At 43.8% G+C, this 20,794-nt stretch overlaps 1 protein-coding gene across 1 annotated transcript; it reads left to right on the top strand.

Annotated features, from left to right (window-relative positions):
- LOC107627689 lies at positions 19,934-20,305 on the top strand. The gene has a single exon (XM_016330514.1). It carries the CDS (start codon positions 19,934-19,936, stop codon positions 20,303-20,305), a length of 372 nt encoding a protein of 123 aa, XP_016186000.1.

Below are 20,794 nucleotides of genomic sequence, written 5' to 3'. Positions count from 1 at the left end.
CCTCGAACTGTTGAACCCTTCAATCTGGATGCCCCTGATTTCGATGCTGTTGGGTTTGTTGACCAGCAGATCGGTCCTTACGGTGCCCTCCCTATGGATGATGTATCACTCCTTCACCATTTAGACTTTATAACTCGGAGTAGCATTAAGATGGCGCATATGGGAGCTGCCCTGTATCGAACTGCCCAGGACTTTCCTCTACATGCTACCAAGGCCTTTATGGAGGAAGCTAAGCGAGAGTTCGACCGGATGAAGGGTCTGAAGGAGGAGCTCGAAGTGAAAGTGACCAAACTGGAGAAGGAGCTGGAGGGCGAGAAGGCTAGCTCCTTTGCCTTGGAGGCTTCTGTGAGGTTGGCTGAGGACACGGTATTGAGGCATAAAGAAAGCTACGTCATAACCTACCAGGAAGTGATGCGTCTCAGGGAGGGGTTAGAGTCGGCCCGGGTTGATTATTCTGAGCTCTAAGGTCATCTTGTAGGCAGCGTGAATGCTGCTTATGAGAACCTGAAGGAACAGGTTCGGGTTCTTGCCCCGGAGGTCGACCTTGCTCTATTTAGTTTGGATAATGTTGTGAAAGATGGCAAGATTGTCCCTGACGACCCTGATGATGAGGATGTTGAGTCTCCCTCAGTGCCTGCTGCCAAGACCTCTGTGGTGCCGACTTCTTCAGTTTCTTCAGCTGGTGCCGGTCATCCCGAGTTAGAACCTGATTGTCGAATCTTAAACTGGGATGATGGGACTGTGGATGCAGTGCCTCTCCAGACTCGCCCTCCTTCGCCCCATGCTGATGCTGCCGAGACGCCCTCGGATGTTAGTTGAATTTTCTTAACTATTTGTGTAGATAGCCCGGCTTGTGGGCTCTTTAAAATTCTTTTTGTAAATGATGTTTGCTGACTGTTGACACTCCTTTAGTTGCTTGTTTAGCAACTTTATTTTGAAAAACAAAAGTAGCTTCCAAGCTTTTGGGGCTGATTTTGGTGGCCTCTGAAGCTTGTTATTATTATAACTTTATGTTTTCATATCATGTCTGTCTGCACTCGACTTGGCACCTTTCTAGGTTTTGGGAATGTTGGAACCCTTCGTTGTCTGACCTCTTTGGATTGGCTTGATTCCTTTGCCTGATGTTATTTCCAGTACTTCGCTTAGTTTGGATCTTGCTCAGGTCTTTATTAGGAATTACCTTGTATAACACTTAAGGTCTTTCGGGAGGCCAATTTCGACCTGTTGGTTTTTGTCCAAGTTGTTGTTAGCAATCTTCTTTTTTGGACCTTGTTTCTTGTTTCGGGCCGACATCACCATATCGGGTCCTTCTAAGTTATTTTTGTAATCCTCTTTCTTGGACCTTGTTTGGGTCTCTTTTAGAGATTACTTTATAACTTTTATGTTTTGGGCCGACTTTGTCATGTCGGGCCCTTCTAAGTTATTTTTGTAATCCTCTTTCTTGGACCTTGTTCAGGTCTCTTTTAGTGATTACTTTTATAACTTTTATGTTTTGGGCCGACTTCGTCATGTCGGGCCCTTCTAAGTTATTTTTGTAATCCTCTTTCTTGGACCTTGTTCAGGTCTCTTTCAGGGATTACTTTTATAACTTTTATGTTTTGGGCCGACTTCGTCATGTCGGGCCCTTCTAAGTTATTTTTGTAATCCTCTTTCTTGGACCTTTTTCAGGTCTCTTTCAGGGATTACTTTTATAACTTTTATGTTTTGGGCCGACTTCGTCATGTCGGGCCCTTCTAAGTTATTTTTGTAATCCTCTTTCTTGGACCTTGTTCAGATCTCTTTCAGGGATTACTTTTATAACTTTTATGTTTTGGGCCGACTTCGTCATGTCGGTCCCTTCTAAGTTATTTTTGTAATCCTCTTTCTTGGACCTTGTTCAGGTCTCTTTCAGGGATTACTTTTATAACTTTTATATTTTGTAGGAGATCGACTTCATCATGTCGATCTCTTCTAAGTTATAGCAATCTTCTTTTATAGGGTTGGCCAGACCTCTTTCCAGGGATTTACTCATAACTTGGGTTATTGCGACTGGTCCGGTTTCTTTACGTCGGCCAGTCTTTAAGTTATTATTTAGCAACTCATTTTTATTAAGACCTCGTCAGGTCCTTTCTATTGATCACTTTCAATAACTTCTTGCATTATTCTGTTTTCATCTTTGCCGATTTTGTAGAAATTGGGTTTAATCCCCGTTTAGTCGACCTTTTAATGAATTTGGTTTTCATCTTTGTTGGTCTTTATCGTGATCGTGCAGTAAATTTGATTTCACTTTTTGCCGATCTGTAGCTTTGTAATCGGACGATGAATATTTCAGATTAATGCGTCTTGAGAATTTGTAGAGGATCTAAACAGATTTTATTCAAAAGAAAAATGCAAATATATACATGTGGGTGCTTTATCCCTCTAAGTCAAGCGATTTATAGGTCTTGGCTTGGTGCCTCCTTAAAAAACCTTTTCAGGAAAAAGAGTGCGCCTCATCCTAAGATCCTTTATCATCCCTAACTATAGTACATTCTTAAGTTGCAGGCGTGCCATGACCTAGGAAGCTCTCGTCCATCGAGTTCGGACAGTCTGTAGTAGCCCTTTCCAAGTACTTCTACGACTCGGTAGGGTTCTTTCCAGTTTGCTACCAGCTTTCCTTCTCCAGGTCGAGTTGTTCCGATATCATTTCAGATTAGGATGAGGTCGTTCTCAGCGAAATCTCGTGGCACTACCTTTTGATTATATCTCGAAGCCATTCGACGCTTTAGTGCTTCTTCCCTGATCCGAGCTCTTTCTTGAACTTCTGAAAGTAGGTCGAGTTCTTCCCTTTGAAGTTGGGAGTTGGCTTCTTCATTATAGTGGATCACTCTAGGCGACCCTTCTTCAATATCTACTGGGATCATTGCCTCCATTCCGTATGTTAATCGGAAGGGTGATTCCTTCGTGGTGGAATGTGGCATTGTTCGATATGCCCATAAGACTTGTGGGAGCTCCTCGGCCCAGGCTCCCTTTGCGTCCTGTAATCTCCGTTTTATCCCAGCTAATATGACTTTGTTGGCAGCTTCAACTTGTCCATTGGCTTGGGGATGTTCTACGGAAGTGAATTGTTGTTTTATGTTCAAGTCGGCCACTAACTTTCTGAAGCCTGCATCTGTGAATTGGGTGCCATTGTCTGTGGTGATGGAGTATGGGACCCCGAACCTTGTGACAATGTTTCTATATAGGAATTTTCGACTTCTTTGAGCAGTGGCATTAGCTAGGGGTTCTGCCTCGATCCACTTTGTAAAGTAGTCTACCCCTACTATGAGGAATTTAACTTGTCCCGATCCCTGAAGGAAGGGTCCAAGAAAGTCGAGTCCCCATTTTGCAAATGGCCATGGTGAGGTCACGCTGATGAGTTCCTCTGGCGGGGCGATGTGAAAGTTGGCATGTTTCTGGCATGGTAGACATGTCTTTACAAACTCTGTAGCTTCCTTTTGTAGAGTTGGCCAATAAAATCCTGTCCGGAGTACTTTTTTGGTGAGAGCTTGTGCTCCGAGATGATTGCCACAAATGCCACTGTGTACTTCTTCTAGAACTTCCTTTGTGTTGGAAGTCGGCACACATTTTAACAATGGTGATGAAATCCCTCTCTTGTATAGAGTATTGTTTATGATGGTGTAATATTGTGCCTCTCATTTTAACATCTTTGCCTCCTTTTTGTTTGTAGGGAGTGTTTCTGTTTTGAGGTAGTTAATTATGGGAGTCATCCATCCTTGATCCTGACCTGTTATGGCTAGGACTTTTTCTTCTTCCGAGATTGACGGACTCTGCAGTATTTCTTGGATGAGGCTTCTATTGTTGCCCCCTGGTTTGGTGCTGGCTAGCTTTGAGAGTGCGTCAGCTCGGGCATTCTGTTCTCGGGGTATGTGACGGACCTCATATTCTTCGAGTTGTCCGAGCTGTTCCCTGGTTTTGTCCAAGTACTTTTTCAAGGTGGGGTCTTTGGCTTGGTAGCTCCCTGCTATTTGTAAAGTGACCACTTGTGAGTCGCTGAAGATGGTAAGCTTTTGAGCTCCAACCTCCCTAGCCAGCTTCAAACCAGCTAGTAGTGCCTCATATTCCGCTTGATTGTTTGAGGCAGGGAACCTGAATTTGAGGGAGAGTTCAATTTGAGTCCCTTGGTTGCTTTTAATTATCACACCCGCGCCACTTCCATTTTTATTTAAGGAACCGTCCACGTAGAGATTCCATTCTGTGGGGTTTCCGGGGTGTCTGTAAATTCTGCAACGAAGTCGGCTAGGTATTGTGATTTAATGGCTGTCCGAGCTTCGTATTGAAGGTCAAATTTGGACAACTTGACGGCCCATTGTAAGATTCTACCTGCTAAGTCCGTTTTCTACAAAATCCCCTTTATGGGCTGGTTGGTCCGAATCCTAATGGTGTGAGCTTGGAAGTATGGACGAAGTCGTCGAGATGTTAGTATAAGAGCGTAGGCAAAATTTTCAATTTTTTGGTAGTTCAGCTTGGATCCTTATAACGCTTTACTGATGAAGTATACGGGTTGTTGCCCACTGTCATCTTCTCGAACTAGTGCTGAGGCTACTGCCCGACTTCCTACCGCGAGGTACAATACGAGTGGTTCTCCTTCCCGTGGCTGAGTTAGGATAGGTGGTTGTCCCAGGAATCTCTTGAAATCTTGGAAGCCTTGCTCGCACTCCGTTGTCCATTCGAACTTTTTTCCTTTTCTTAGAGTGGTGTAGAAGGGGAGAGATCTTATTGCCGATCCGGCTAGAAATTTGGACAAGGCTGCCAACCTCCCGTTGAGTTGTTGTACCTCTTTGACGCAAGTTGGACTCTTCATGTCGAGTATGGCTCGGCCTTTATCCGGATTTGTCTCGATTCCTCTTTGTGTGAGCATAAAACCCAAGAATTTGCCAGCTTCTACTGCGAAGGTGCATTTTGCAGGATTGAGTCGTATACCATGCCTTCTTATAGTGTCGAACACTTGGGCCAGGTCGGACAATAGCGTCTCTTCACTTTGTGTCTTTATTAATATGTCGTCCACAGAGACTTCCATGATTTTTCTGATATGATCCGAAAAGACCTTATTCATTAACCTCTGATAAGTAGCTCCCGCGTTTTTAAGACCAAAAGGCATTACGATGTAGCAGTAGTTTGCTTTTGGGATTAGGAATGAGATTTTTTCTTGGTCGGGTGGATGCATTGGGATTTGATTATATCCCGAATATGCGTCCATAAACGAGAGGTATTTATATCCGGAGGAGGCATCCACCAGGGCGTCGATACTTGGGAGTGGATAAGGATCTTTTGGGTAGGCTTTGTTGAGATTAGTGTAGTCGGTGCACATTCGCCACTTCCCGTTTGATTTTTTCACCAAGACGACGTTAGCTAGCCATAGCGGATACTTGACTTCTCTTATGAATCCTGCCTCCAATAGAGCTTGTACCTGCTCTTCCACAGCTTGGGATCGTTCTGGTCCGAGCTTTCTTCGTTTCTGTTGTACTGGCCGAGATCCTGGGTAGACTGCCAACTTGTGGCACATTAATTTGGAGTCTATGCCTAGCATGTCTGCAGCTTTCCATGCAAAAAGGTCGACGTTATCTCGTAAGAACTGTACGAGTGATTCTTTTATGTCTCCTCTTAGAATCGTACCAATATTGGTTGTTTTGTCCGGGATGTCTCCGATCTGGACTTTCTCTACTTCACCTTCGGGTTATGGGCGGAGTTCTTCTCGCTTCTGAACTCCCTCCAGTTCGATTGTGTGGAATTCTTCTCCTCTGCCTCTGAGGTTTAGACTTTCATTGTAACAGCGGCGTGCCATCTTCTGATCTGCTTTTATTGTAGCTATCCCTTCTGCAGTTGGGAATTTCATGCATAGATGTGGAGCTGAGACTATTGCGCCGAGTTGATTCAATGTTGTCCAGCCTATTAAGACATTGTAGGCTGAACTCACATCGACCACGATATAGTCTATCTTGAGTGTTCTGGATTGGTTTCCTTTTTCGAAGGTTGTGTGCAGTGAGATGTATCCAAGTGGTTGTACTGGGGTGTCTCCCAGTCCGAACAGGTTGTTCGGATATGCTCTAAGCTCTTTTTCTTCTAAGCCGAGCCTGTCGAAGGCAGTTTTGAATAAGATGTCGGCAGAGCTCCCTTGGTCTATCAGTGTGCGGTGGAGATTTGCATTTGCCAGTATAATGGTGATGACCATGGGATCATCGTGTCCCGAGATGATACTGGATGCATCTTCTTTAGTGAAAGTAATTGCAGGGATGTCGGGTGCTTCCTCCTTCCTCTCGACATGATATACTTCTTTGAGATACCTTTTACGAGATGATTTGGAGATTCCTCCTCCTGCAAACCCTCCGTGTATCATATGGACATGTCTTTCTGGTGTACGAGGTGATCACTCGGTTCGTCCGACATCCTCGTCCCTTCTTCTTTTTCTTTGCTCATCGTCCCGGGTGGCCAGATACCAATCTAGTTTTCCTTCTCTTACTAATTTTTCTATGACATTCTTTAAGTCAAAACATTCGTTGGTGGAATGCCCGTGGATTCGATGGTATTCACAATATTCGGTCCGATTTCCCCCTCCTTTTTTGCCTCTGAGTGGTCGAACTGGGGGTATTTTTTCAGTGTGGCAAACTTCTCTATAGACATCCACAAGGGACACCCGAAGAGAGGTGTAATTGTGGTATTTTTTTATTTTTTCCCCATGTCGATCTTCCTTCTTTTTGGACTCTTTATCCTTATCCCGGGAGAGATAGGTGGATCCAGATTTTGAGGTCTCTCCTAGTCGAGAGTTTTCCTCCATGTTGATGTACTTCTCCGCTCGTTCTTGCACTTTGTTTAGAGATGTGGGGTGCTTTTTTGATATAGATTGACTAAAAGGTCCCTCTCGCAAGCCATTGATGAGGCCCATAATGGCAGCCTCTGTTGGTAGGCTTTGTATGTCCAGGCATGTTTTGTTGAATCTTTCCATGTAACTGCGAAGACTTTCCCGATCTCCTTGCTTAATTCCTAATAGACTTGGGGCGTGTTTAGCCTTATCTTTTTGGATGGAGAATCTGGCTAGAAACTTCTTGCCTAAGTCGTCGAAGCTTGAGATGGACCTAGAAGGTAGGTTATCGAACCACCTAATTGCTGTCTTTGTTAAAGTAGTTGGAAAGGCTTTGCAGCGAACTGCATCTGAGGCATCGGTGAGATACATTCTACTTCTGAAATTGCTGAGATGATGGCCGGGATCTATAGTGCCATCGTACAAAATCATATCCGGAAGTTTAAAGTCCTTAGGGATTTTGGTTTTCATGATCTCCCTAGTGAATGGATCTTGATCCTTGCGAGAGTTGTCCTCAGGGGTGGATCGAGTAGCTTTGGCTTTGAGATCGGCTTCGAGTTTTAGAAGTTTATCTTCTAATTCTTGGCGTCGCCTTATCTCCCTTTGTAGATCCTTCCTAGCTTCTCGCTGATGTTGGGCTTCTTTTTCAAGTTGCTTTAAACGATCTTGAAGCGCCTCTATCGGTCCCGGATTTGGTGGGTCTTTGTCTCCGTTAGATTCTGGGATATCTTTTGGTGTAGCGTCCGCATTTTTGTGCAGCGTTCTGTCCTCTAAATCTGAATCGTGGTCGTTGTCATGGTCATCCGCCATGGTGATGGGATGACTTCCAGGTTCCCCGGCAACGACGCCAATGTTCCGAGGGTTACCTAAAACTTGTAGGTCGATCTCGGACGAGATCTTCTATACTGATCGGCGACGACGTGTCCGGCTGTGGGTGGTGGCCGGAGCAGACGCGTCCGACTTGTTGGACTGGTAATGCTGTTGATCCTTTGTCACCGGAGGGTGGTGGTACCTGCAAGGGACTCCGATGCTTAAGTTAGCAAGGGTATTAAGCAGGTTTTTAGTAGAATCAGAGTATGAGTTATACCTGGGTGCTCCAGTGTATTTATAATGATGAGGAGTGACCTTTCTTAGATAAGATAAGTTAGTTATCTTATCTTATCTTATCTTATCTTTGAGTGAGGTCATCTTATCTTCAAGGGAACCGCCCTTATCTCTACAGGCTTGGGCTGCCTTTGGATTTAGGTAGTGTTCCTCTATTTGGGCCCTTTATTGGGCTTTCCTTGCAATTTGGCTGAGCTCTTTTGAGAAGAGGTCGGATAGTCTGACCTGAAGAGGTCGGTCGGCTTGTCGCTAAATATCCCGGGTCGAACAGCTTTGACCCAGTGTATGAACAAGTACCCCTGGGAGAGTTTAGATGAAGTAGAACAGATCTTTGTGGGTGTTTTATAGAAGCATTGGGGGGAGCCTCCTCATCTGGACACAAAGAGATTTCTAGGAGATCCTTCCCTCATTCGTTCCGAACTAGGTAGTATCCGACCTCTTTTTTCATAGAAAAGGTTTTTTTTTATTATTTGTGATCTTGTCCTTTTTTTGCTGTGTAACTGTTTTCCTGGCTTTCTTTCAGAGACGGTGTCCTCTTCAGATTCGATGAAAATGTTTCGCAAAGCAAAGAAGGCAGTGGCTGCCCAGAACTTGTCAAAGAAGACTTCGGAGGAGGGTTCTTCGGAACAGTTGCCTCTGAAGAAACCGGCAACTGATTCTTAGGATCCAAGGAAGATTATCCCAACCCCACGAGTTTGGACGACTTCCTCTGACTCGCCTCAGACGACCTCTAGTGCTGCCTCCTCCCCTACTTCTGCTAGTCCCCCTCCCAAGAGGCAAAAGCTTATTGGGACTTATAATCTAAGCGACAGAGAGTTTGATGGTGTGGCCTTTGCCACAGAGTTGATTGCTCCTCATGGTAAAGTTCCTCTGGACGATGTGTCAATCCTTCATCATCTTGATTGTATATCAAGCAATAGTATTCAGATGGCCAATATTAATACTGCTTTATCCCGTGTTATCAAGGAATTCTCCAGTTCATGCTACTAAGGCCTTTCTAGAGGATGCCAAGTCTGAGTACAATAGGATTAAGGCTTTGAAGGATGAGTTTGAGGCCAAGGCTGTTAAATTGGAGCTTAATGTTGAGAAGGAGAAGGCTCGAGCTACTGCGGCGGAAGCTGCTGCTAACCTAGCTGAGGAGACAGCTAAAAAGTACAAGGAGAGTTATACTCCGACCTATGGCGAACTATTGGAAACTAGGGAGAGACTTCAATCTGCTCAAGATGATTATGCCAAGCTTCAGGGCCATATGGTGAGCAGCATGACCGACGTGTATGAAAATCTGAAGGCCCAGGTTCGGGTTCTTGCTCCCGACGTCGACCTCTCTTCATTCAGTATGGACAACGTGGTGGAGGATGGCAAGATTGTGCCTGCCCCAGATGACGATGATGATGGTCCTCCCCTTGTGCCGCCAGCTAAGGTTTCTACAGCTTCAGCTACTGCAGCCCCTTCTGCCGAGGTGGTCCCTCCTGGGCCTGACCTTGATTTGGAGATTCTAAATGGGCCGGATGGAGTTGTTAGTGCCACTCCCTTATGATGTTCTTTTTATATCTTTGTTTTGATTATGTATTGATTTGGTCCAGTTTGTAGACCTTTTGAACTTTGGCTATGTATGTCTTTAACACTTGTGCTAGTTGCTTCTTAGCAACTTTTTGCTTTGAATCAAAAACACTTTGAACTCTTGGGTTGCTTTTGAGCAATCCTTGAGCCTTTAATGTTTTTAACTTTTGTGTTTGCTTAATATGCGAAGTTGACCTTTGGCGAGATGCCTTTAGTTCTTAGGTTGTTCTTTCAATCCTTACATGGCTTTCTGTGTCTTGGCGACATGATCCTTTTGTGGGCTCTTTTTGGTTACGTCGCCCCAAGATTTGTCGTCCGTACTTTCTAGTCGAGTTCCAAACAACTTCTTAGGTAGTGTTCTCATATGAAACCTTTTCCTTTTAGTTTATTTGGATGGCTTTTTAGCCTTCTTCCGACTTGTGCTTTTGCTTTTTAAGTAATGTCTTTTTTTCAAGACTTGTACCTTTCAGTTGAGCACTTCTGGCCTAGGTTTTTCAACCTTTTTTTGGCCTTTGTGTTGTTTTGTTCCCCTTTTAGTGATCCTTTCATTGGTCCGACTTCTCTGTCGGGCCTTCTTCAAGTTATTTTTAGCAATCCCATTTTTAGCGCGACCTCGTTAGGTCGCTTTATATGGGTTATTTTTTATTTCTTGCATTAACTCGAGCTTTGTTGCTTCACCTTGCCGACCTCTTTTTGGTCGGACAATGAGTTTTGTGTTTTTGAGTGCAAATTAATGCGTCTTGGTAGGAAACTTCTTTAGGGAACTGGAAAATTTTATTCTAGTAATAAGATAAAAAATATATGAATAAGAGTGTGTACATGTTAGTATTTACCCTTCTAGTTCGGGCAGCTTTTAGATCTTGGCTTGGCACCTCATTAAAAAACCTTTTAGAAAAAAGAGTGCGCCTTGGCCTAAGATCTTTTTTCTAGCTATAGTACCTTCTTATGTTACAAGCATGCCATGACCTTGGTAGCTCCCGCCCTTCGAGGTCGGACACTCTATAGTAACCTTTTCCTAGTACTTCTGTAACTCAGCATGGCCCTTTCCAGTTGGCTGCTAGGTTCCCTTCTCCTGACCGTCCTGCCCCGATATTATTTCGGATTAAGATGAGATCGTTGGTGATGAAGCTTCGCTGGATTACCTTCCGATTATACCTTAAAGCCATTCAATGCTTTAGCGCTTCCTCTCTAATCCGAGCTCTTTCTCGGACTTCTTGGAGTAAATCGAGCTCTTCCCTTTGTGCCTGAGAGTTGGTATCCTCATTGTAGAAGATCACCCTAGGAGATCTTTCCTCTACCTATACGGGAATCATTGCCTCCATTCTGTAAGCAAGTCGGAAGGGTGATTCCCTGGTGGTGGAGTGTGGGGTCGTCCGATATGTCCATAGGACTTGCGGGAGCTCTTCAGCCCAAGCTCTTTTTGCATCCTGTAGTCTCCTTTTTAACCCGGCCAATATGATTTTGTTGGCGGCCTCCGCCTATCCGTTGGCTTGTGGGTGTTCCACGGAGGTGAACTGGTGCTTTATTTTTAAATCAGCTACCAAGTTCTTGAAGCCCGTGTCGGTGAATTGAGTGCCATTGTCAGTGGTAATGGAGCATGAGACCCCAAACCTTGTGACAATGTTTCGATATAGGAACTTCCAACTTCTTTGGGTGGTGGCGGAGGCTAATGGCTCTGCCTCAATCCACTTTGTGAAGTAGTCTATTCCTATGATGAGGAATTTGACTTGTCCCGATCCCTGGGGGAATGATCCGAGGAGGTCGAGCCCCCACTTTGCGAATGGCCAGGGTGAAGTAACGCAGATGAGTTCTTCATGCAGAGCTTTATGGAAATTGGCGTGCTTCTAACATGGGGGGCACATCTTGACAAACTCTGTTGCTTCTTTTTGTAAGGTCGACCAGTAGAAACAAGCTCGGAGTACCTTCTTAGAAAGAGCTCGTGCACCAAGGTGGTTGCCACACATGCCACTGTGGACTTCCTCCAGGACCTCCTTTGTAGCAGAGGTCAGGACGCACTTGAGGAGGGGTGTTGAGATCCCTCTTCTGTATAGGATGTCATCTACCAAGGTGTAGTATTGTGCCTCCTTTATGCGCCTTTTTGCTTTCTTTTTGTCTGTGGGAAGTTTTTCAGATTTGAGGTAGCTGATTATGGGATTTATCCATCCTTGGTCTTGGTCTAATATGGCTAGGACCTTCTCTTCTTCTAAGGTTGACTGATTTTGCAGTGTTTCTTGGATGAGGCTTCTATTATTGCCCCCTAGTTTTGTGCTGGCTAGTTTCGAAAGTGCATCAGCTCGGGCATCTTATTCCCGGGGGATATGTCGGATCTCGTATTCCATGAATTTTCTGAGCTGTTCTTTGGTTTTGTCTAGGTACTTCTTCATGGTGGGGTCCTTGGCCTAATAGCTCCCTTCTATTTGTGAGGTGACTACTTGTGAGTCGCTGAATAAGGTAAGCTTTTGAGCTCCAATTTCCCTGGCCAGTTTCAAACCAGCCAGTAGGGTTTCATATTCGGCTTGGTTATTTGAAGTGGGGAACTCGAACCTTAAGGAGAGTTCGAGTTGGGTTCCCTGATTACTTTCTAAGATGACACCCGCTCCACTCCCGGCTTTGTTTGATGAGCCGTCGACATAGAGGTTCTAGTTAGTGGGGGTGCCTGGGGCGTCTGTGTATTTTGCGACAAAGTCGACCAGGTATTGAGACTTGATGATTGTCCGAGCTTCATACTTAAGGTCAAATTCGGACAACTCGACTGCCCACTGTAGGATTCTTCCAGCTAGGTCAGTTTTCTGTAGGATACTTTTTATGGGTTGGTTGGTCCGTATTCTGATTGTATGGGATTGAAAGTATGGTCGGAGTCGTTGGGAGGTAAGTATGAGGGCATAGGTGAACTTCTCTATCTTTTGGTAGTTTAGTTCAGCCCCTTGTAGAGCCTTACTGTTGAAGTAAATGGGTTGTTGGCTGCTCTCGTCTTCTCAGACTAGCGCTGAGGCGATCGCTCAACTTCCCATGGCGAGGTACAGGATCAGCTCTTCTCCTTGCCAGGGTCGGGTTAGGATAGGTGGCTGCCTTAGGAATGTCTTGAAGTCCTGGAAGGCTTGCTCACATTATGGAGTCCATTCGAACCGCTTTCCTTTCCTTAATGTAGCGTATAAAGGGAGAGATTTTAACGCCGACCCAGCTAGGAATCTAGACAGGGCTGCTAGTCTTCCATTTAGCTGTTGTACCTCTTTAACACAGGTAGGGCTATTCATGCTGAGTATGGCCTGGCATTTATCTGGGTTTGCTTCGATTCCTCTTTGGGTGAGCATGAAGCCCAAGAATTTGCCAGCTTCTACCGTGAAAGTACACTTTGTGGGATTTAGTCTCATCCTGTGTTTTCTTATGGTGTTGAACACTTTGGCCAGGTCGGGTAACAGTGCTTCTTCTCTTTGTGTTTTTATTAACATGTTGTCTACGTAGACCTCCATCAGCTTTCTGATGTGGTTGGCAAAGACTTTGTTCATCATCCTCTGGTATGTAGCCCATGCGTTCTTGAGTCCGAATAGCATAACTATGTAGCAGTAGTTTGCCCTTGGGGTTAGGAACGATGTTTTCTCTTAGCCGGGTTGATACATTGGCATTTGGTTGTACCTTGAGTAGGCGTCCATGAAAGAAAGGTACTTGTATTCCGATGAGGCATCGACTAGGGTGTCTATATTCGGGAGTGGATAGGGATCTTTTGGGTAGGCTTTGTTGAGGTCGGTGTAATCAGTGCACATCCGCCACTTTCCATTTGACTTTTTGACCAGTACGACATTGGCCAGCCATAATGGGTACTTGACCTCCCTTATGAACCATGCTTCTAATAAGGCCTGTACCTGTTCTTCCACAGCTTGCGATCTCTATGGGCCGAGCTTCCTCCGTTTCTGTTGTACTGGCCGAGATCCAGGGTATACTGCCAATTTATGGCACATTACTCTGGGATCAATTCCGAGCAGGTTTGCGGCTTTCCAGGCAAATAGGTCAGAATTTGCCCTTAAGAACTTTGTTAGCAGCTCCTTTAAGTCTCCCTTTAGGTTCGCCCCTATGTTTGTTGTTTTGTCTTGGGTATCTCCGATCTGAACTTCTTCGGTCTCGCCTTCTGGTTGGGGCCGAAGTTCTTCGCGAGCTCGGGTTTCCCCGAGTTTAATAGTGTTGGCTTCTTTTCCTCTGGGATCACCCTTGAGGTTCAAACTTTTGTTGTAACAGCGTCGCGCGAGTTCTTGGTCGCCTTTGACGGTGGCGATCTCTTCTGGCGTTGGGAACTTCATGCATAGGTGCGGAGTGGAGACCACCGCAGCGAGCTGGTTTAGCGTTGTCCGACCTATGAGGGCATTGTATGCTGAGCTCACGTCGACTACGATGTAGTCTATACTTAGCGTTCTAGACCGTGTTCCTTTTCCGAATGTTGTGTGCAGTGGGATGTACCCAAGTGGTTGGATTGGGGTGTCTCCGTGCCCGAATAGGCTATTAGCATATGCTCTGAGCTCTTTTTCTTGTAGGCCGAGCTTGTCGAAGGCAGATTTGAACAGGATATCTGCAGAGCTTCCTTGGTCTACCAGTGTTCTGTGGAGATTGGCATTGGTGAGTATGATGGTAACGACCACAGCGTCATCATGCCCCGGGATGATGCCTGCGGCGTCTTCTTGAGTGAAGGTAATAGTGGGAAGGTCAACCGACCTGTCCCCTCCTCCGACATGATACACCTCTTTGAGGTGTCTTTTGCGGGATGACTTAGAGATCCCTCCTCCTGCGAATCCTCCGTTTATCATGTGAATGTATCTCTCAGGGGTGTGAGGGGTACGTTCAGCTCGTTCGCTCTCTTCATCTCTTCTTCTCTTTTTTGGTTCATCCGTTCTATTGGCTAAGAATCGATCTAGTCTCCCTTCTCATGCCAATTTTTCTATGACGTTCTTCAGATCGTAGCACTCGTTGGTAGGATGCCCATAGATTCGGTGGTATTTGAAATACTCTGTCCGACTTCTTCCTTTCTAGTGTTTAATCGGGCGAGGGGGTGGGATCTTCTCAGTATTGCATATCTCTCGGTAGACATCCACAAGAGACACCCGGAGAGGGGTGTAGTTGTGGTACTTTCTGGGTTTCTCAGTAGGTTGGTCCTCTTTTTTCCTGGACTCTTTATCCTTGTCCCGAGGTGGGTAGGAGAATCGGGTCTTTGAGGCTTCTCCTAATCGGGAGTTCTCCTCCATATTGATGTACTTTTTCGCCTGTTCTTGTACCTCATTCAGAGATATTGGGTGTTTCTTGGATATGGAGTGGCTAAAGGGTCCTTCCCTCTAGACCGTTGATGAGTCCCATAATTGCTGCTTCTGTAGGGAGATTCTGTATGTCAAGGCATGCTTTATTGAATCTCTCCATATAACTACAAAGGCTTTCCCGATCTCCTTATTTAATCCCTAGCAGGCTTGGAGCGTGCTTGGTTTTGTCTTTCTGGATGGAGAACCTGGCTAAGAAATTCTTGATGAGGTCATCAAAGCTTGTGATCAACCTTGGTGGCAGGTTGTCGAACCACTTTATCGCCGTTTTGGTCAAGGTGGTCGGGAAGGCTTTGCAACGGGTTGCGTCTGAGGCATCCGTGAGGTACATCCAGCTTCTGAAGTTGCTGAGGTGATGACTTGGGTCGGACGTACCATCGTAGGGGGGTCATGTCAGGGGCTTTGATGTCCTTTGGAACTTTAGTCTTCATGATTTCTTTTGTGAACGGGTCTTGGTCCTTGTGGGGGCTATCTCCTCGGTTGGACCGAGTGGTTTTAGTTTTGAGGTCGGCTTCGAGTTTCAACAATTTGTCTTCCAGCTCTCGACGCCGCCTTGTTTCTCTCCGAAGATCTCGTTCAGCTTCGCGCTGACGTTCGGCTTCTTGCTCGAGCTGTTTGACGCGATCCTGCTGTTCACAAATGGCATCTAAAATTTCTGTGTTCTGAGTCTGCTTGTCTCCCTTGGATTGGTGTATGTTCTTTGGGGAGTTTGGTGCGGCATTCGTGTTCTTAAGTGGCATTCTTTCTTCTAATCCCGAGTTGAGGTCGTTGGCTGGGTTGCTTGCCATGGTGATGGGATGACTTCCAGGTTTCCCGGCAACGGCGCCAATGTTCCGATGGTTACCTGAAACAGGGAGGTCGATCTCGGATGAGATCTTTAGATCTGGATTGGGCTACTGCGTCCGACTTGTTAACGTAGGAGATGCTGCGGGTCCTTGTTCATCGGAGGGGGGTGGTACCTGCAAGAGACTCCGATACTTAAGTCAGTACGGGCTTTTGGCAGGTTTTTTGTAGAATTGTAGTATGAGTTATACCTAGGTGCTCCAGTGTATTTATAGCAGTGCCTTGATGATCTTCCTTTGAGATAAGTTGGTTATCTTATCTTATCTTTTGGGGAGGAGATCTTCATCTTTTGTCCGACCGCCCTTTGGTGGGCGGTGGTTCCTTCGCTCTGGGCCTTCTTGGGCCTCTGAGGCGTTTGTCCGAGCTCTTTCCGAAGAGGTCGACGGTTGGCGAATCTTTCGTGAGGTCGGTCCGTTTGTCTTCAGCCAACTCGGCCCTATAGCTCGGACCGGTGTATGAACAGTCAGTCTGTTGAGGACGCTAGCACAGGTTGTGCGAGCGAATAGACATTGTGAATTTTGGTACCTGTGTGTACGCACACCTCTATGCGTAAGCACATGTTTTAAAACTTCTCTAGGGCGTGCGCACGCACACCCCTGTGCGTATGCACACGCCCTGTTTTTCAAATTTAAACTTTGTTTTTAACTATTTTACCTTCCCAACAAGATTATAAGCTTCTATGACACCATTTTAAGACTTTTAGGCTTAATTTTGAGTATGAGAACATGGGAAATAACCTAAGGCTTAGGTTTCGGGTGTACTGAGGATGTGTTTGATGGATGGTATGTGAAGAGTGATTGATATATAAGATGAGAACTGATGAACTGTTGAGTTCGGAATTGAAATGTGAATTGACAGTAGTTGAGATGAGTCGAGGACTCGGGATGGAAATGTTGATTGATAGTAGTTGAGATGAGTCGAGGACTCGGAATGGAAATGTTGATTTACAGTGGTTGAGATGAGTCGAGGACTCGAATGTGCAATGATGAATCATTGATGTATTCAAAATGTTTTCTGAAAAATCATTGAACTGCTGTTTTATACTGAGAAATGATGAGACGCTATGCTCCCGGCAGGGACGGCGGATGGATCCCGCCTGTCGAGGTAGCGGCGGCGGCTTAAGGACGGTGGTTAAATCCCGCTTATGTTGAGATGTGAGGTCTGTGGCAAGAGTATCCCGCTCGCATCCCTTCGGATCAATAGAGTGTGCAGGCACAAAACCCTGGACAGTAATCTGAGCACTATATCTCGGGGGTTCCCAATGACAATTCCGAAGGGCGACATCTCCATGGAGATGTGTCAGGTTGGCAGTTGAACCGACAATGTGATATCACAGCCAATAGGACAGGCATTCATCATATGCATCTTCTACCTGTTTATTTGCTTTGCCGACTTGAAATTGTATGCCTAATTGAATAACATGCGTACTTGCTTACTTGACTACTTGCCTTATATGCTTCTACTTGTGTCTTACTTGCATTGTATATAATTGTGCTTTCTGCTGGGATTGAGGAGGTTTAGAAGGTGGTGGCGATGGGATCACACAGAGGATATGTTGGTGAAGGCTGTAGGACAGCGAAGAACTGTTAGACTAAAGAATCCTTTAAGTTAGAATACCCATTTTATACTGCTAAGGCTTTAAGTTATGTTAAGGTTCGAGTTATGCTTATCTGTTTTAATATGCCTTAAGATTGAAATTTTGTGATGGATATGAAGTTTAGGATTGCCTTTTGTGTCCCGGGGTCTTATATCCTACATTACTAGGCACTATTACCATACTGAGAACCTCCGATTCTCATACCATATTTCTGTTGTATTTTTCAGATGCAAGTTGCAACCCACCTCAGTGAGTTGCTTGGATGGTGACAGAAGTGGAGGATCCTGTTACTCTTGGAGTCTTTTTGATTTATTTTGTTATATATCTCTCACTTTTGTATTTTGTTTTTGGACTAGAGGCTTGTATTGAGAGAGAAAAACTTGTATAAGCTGATTTTACTGTCTAGTTTCTATTAGTCTGTATATGGCTAGCCGGCTTAAACACCGTGAGCCGTGGCTAGATTCTTATGCTATTATACTATTATCTATTGTTATATTACATCTATATCTTGTGCTTTAAGTTATTAGCTTCGATAGTACGTTTGCGCTTTTAAATCCTGTTTTTGAGCTATATCCTTCATCGGACTTCTAGATAATATTAATTCTTTTTATATATTATATGTATGAGCTTAGAACTGTCGTAATCTTTGATTAACCTTTGCTTTACGACGCGAGATAAAGCTTAAGCTAATTAGGCTGTTGCACAAATCGCAGAGAATTACATTGTGAATCTTTTTGCCTCTAATAACCCGGCTGATCCGGAGGAGGAGATTCAACATGTGCCTCTAAAAATTGATGCAGCCACAAACAAAAGGTTGATTCAGCCAGTTTCGGATGCGGAAATCAAGTCAGTAGTTTTCTCTATCAACCCCTTTTCAGCTCTTAGCGATGACGGATTTACAGCTAAATTCTTTCAATACTTTTGGGAGACAATTGAGGATGATCTGATCAGAGCGGTCCAAAATTTTTTCTTTGGAGGTAAAATTTTGAAAGCTTTTAATCACACTCATATCTGCCTTATTCCCAAAGTTGATAATGCGAGCTCTATAAAGCATATTGGCCTATAAGTCTTAATAGTGTTTTTTACAAAATTATCTCTAAGATTTTAGTACACCGAATGCAAACAGTCATGAATAGAGTGATTAGTGACAATCAAAGTGCTTTTGTTAAAGGGAGGCTGATTAGTGATAATGTTCTTATTTCTCACGAGTTTATGCATTTTCTGAAAAATAAGAGATATGGTGACTGTGACCTAGCTCTAAATCTTGATATGAGTAAGGCTTATGATAGAGTTGAATGGTCTTTTGTTTGGGCGATGATGAAAAAGTTAGGTTTTTGCGATAAATGGCTAGATTAGATGAAGGAATGTGTGACGATGATTTCTTACTCTGTTACTGTGAATGGTCAACCACATGGTTATTTTAAACCATGTAGAGGGTTGCATCAAGGCGACTCTCTTTCTCCCTACCTATTTCTATTTTGTGCAGAGGGTCTCTCTCATCTGTTCCACAGAGGAAAACAGAGACAGGATCTTTCTGGTTTGAGACAAAATCACAGATGCCCCGGAATTACCCATATGTTTTTTGCATATGATTCAATTTTATTTAGCAAAGCTACAGAAGGAGACTGCCAAGGCTTACTAAGTATCTTACAGACCTACGAGGGTATAAGTGGCCAAGTGGTTAATCTAGACAAGTCATCTGTTTTCTTCAGCAAAAATACACTACTTCAAACTCGAGACCAATTGTCTAATCTTCTTATGGTTCCATATGTTGGAAATCAAAATAAGTATTTGGGGTTACCGTCAGTTATTTAGAGGTCCAAGAGAGCTACTTTCAACTATATTAAAGACAAGGTCCGTCAGAAAGTCCAACAATGGAAACGAGCTCTACTTTCTCCTAGCGGTCGAGAGATTTTGATAAAGGCAGTAGTTACAGCGATTCCCATCTATACTCTGAGTTGTTTTCAATTGCCTGATACTTTACTAGAGGAGTTACATCGCACTATCTTACAGTTTTGGTAAGGACAAAAAAAATAGAGAGAGAGAAAGATATAATGGATAAGTTGGCAGATTACATGTAGACCTAGAAATCAAGGAAGACTAAATTTCAGAGACCTAAAGGCTTTCAACCTTGCAATGCTTGCAAAACAAGGCTGGAGGCTACTTACTAAATCGAATTCACTGCTTAATAAAGTCTACAGGAGTAAATACTACAAGTTCACAAGTTTCCTGAGAGCAGAGACAAGGAATAACCTATCATAGGGCTGGAGGAGTGTCTTGAAAGGCAGGAAAGTCCAAAAAAAAGGACTAATCTAGAAAATTGGTAGGGAAAATATGGTGAACATTCATACAGATTCATGGGTCAATGACTACACTGCAATTATGCCTATTTCTAATCAAAACACTAATAGAATCCCTCAGTGGGTGTCAAAGCTAATTTTGCCTAACAAAACTTGAGACCAGGATAAAATAGCAAAATTTTCTCAATCAAAAATCACTGAAGCAATCATCAATACTCCTATCTGTGAAGAAGTCGATAAACTAACCTGGATGCAGACTAACAACGGCGGATATTCTGTAGCGTCAGGTTACCAAGTAGCATTCCTCTTCTACCACCCTCCAACGGAGTTCCTCCATGATCAATGCAAGCAAAAAGAGCTTTGGATGAACATATGGAAGATGAAAAGCCACCCTAGAGTAAAAAATTTTATCTGGAAGATGGCTCATGAAGGCTTACCAGTTAACCAAAAGCTGCATTCCAGAATCGCTTCTTCTAACCCGATGTGTATTCACTGCCAAATGGAAGAAGAATCAGTGGGTCATTGCATTTTTGACTGTCCGGACTCAATGGAAGCATGGAGGCTCGCAGAGCTTGAAGTTCCTGCACAACAAATGAAACCATGGAAGCGATGGTTAGAGTTCATACAAGCAACCAGTCTTAGAAGCCACAACTATTCAAGTGATATAGAGCTAGCAGCGAACTTGTGTTGGCAGATCTGGAAAGCAAGGAATGAATTGGTCTTTAATAAAGATCGGAGGATACCTTGGATGTGTGTTGAAGTGGCTCGCCGATCCATGCAGAGAAGATGAAGAAGATGAACTGAGCATGGTGTTCTTCGTGAGAGAGAGGAGAACGAAACTTCTACTGAGAAATTAGGAAAGTTACTTAATCAATGTAATTCAATTATATCATAGTCTTTGTTGAATCTTTTTCAAAATTGGCCCCTATTTGTAGTCCCTAGTGGACTGTTCATTTTACTTTATTAATGAAATATTTTCTTTGAAACAAAAAAAAAACTAGATTTAATTTAGAACTAGAGTTGCGCAAAAATAAAAGTGATATATGCTGTATAAAATATATAAATTAATTCAATATAAAGTAAATTATTAAAATATAAATAAACATGATATTACGAATTTATATTAGATTTATTTATTTATTTATTTTACTGATAAATTTTCTTGTTTTTATTTCTATTATTATATTTTAATTTATTTTTATTTAAACTTAGCTCACAAAAATATTAAAATAAATTTCAGTTTCAATACATATTTAAAAATTAATATATTATAATTTAA

The sequence above is a fragment of the Arachis ipaensis genome, chromosome B02 (genome assembly GCF_000816755.2).
Source record: "Arachis ipaensis cultivar K30076 chromosome B02, Araip1.1, whole genome shotgun sequence".
In the NCBI taxonomy this organism is placed as follows: Eukaryota; Viridiplantae; Streptophyta; class Magnoliopsida; order Fabales; family Fabaceae; genus Arachis; species Arachis ipaensis.
Note: the sequence above shows the minus strand (reverse complement) of the source record. Positions and strands in the feature narration are given on the sequence as shown.

What these genes read in the sequence shown, in the direction of transcription:
- LOC107627689 (XM_016330514.1), top strand. Translation starts at nt 19,934, where the DNA reads ATGGCTCATGAAGGCTTACCAGTTAACCAAAAGCTGCATTCCAGAATC.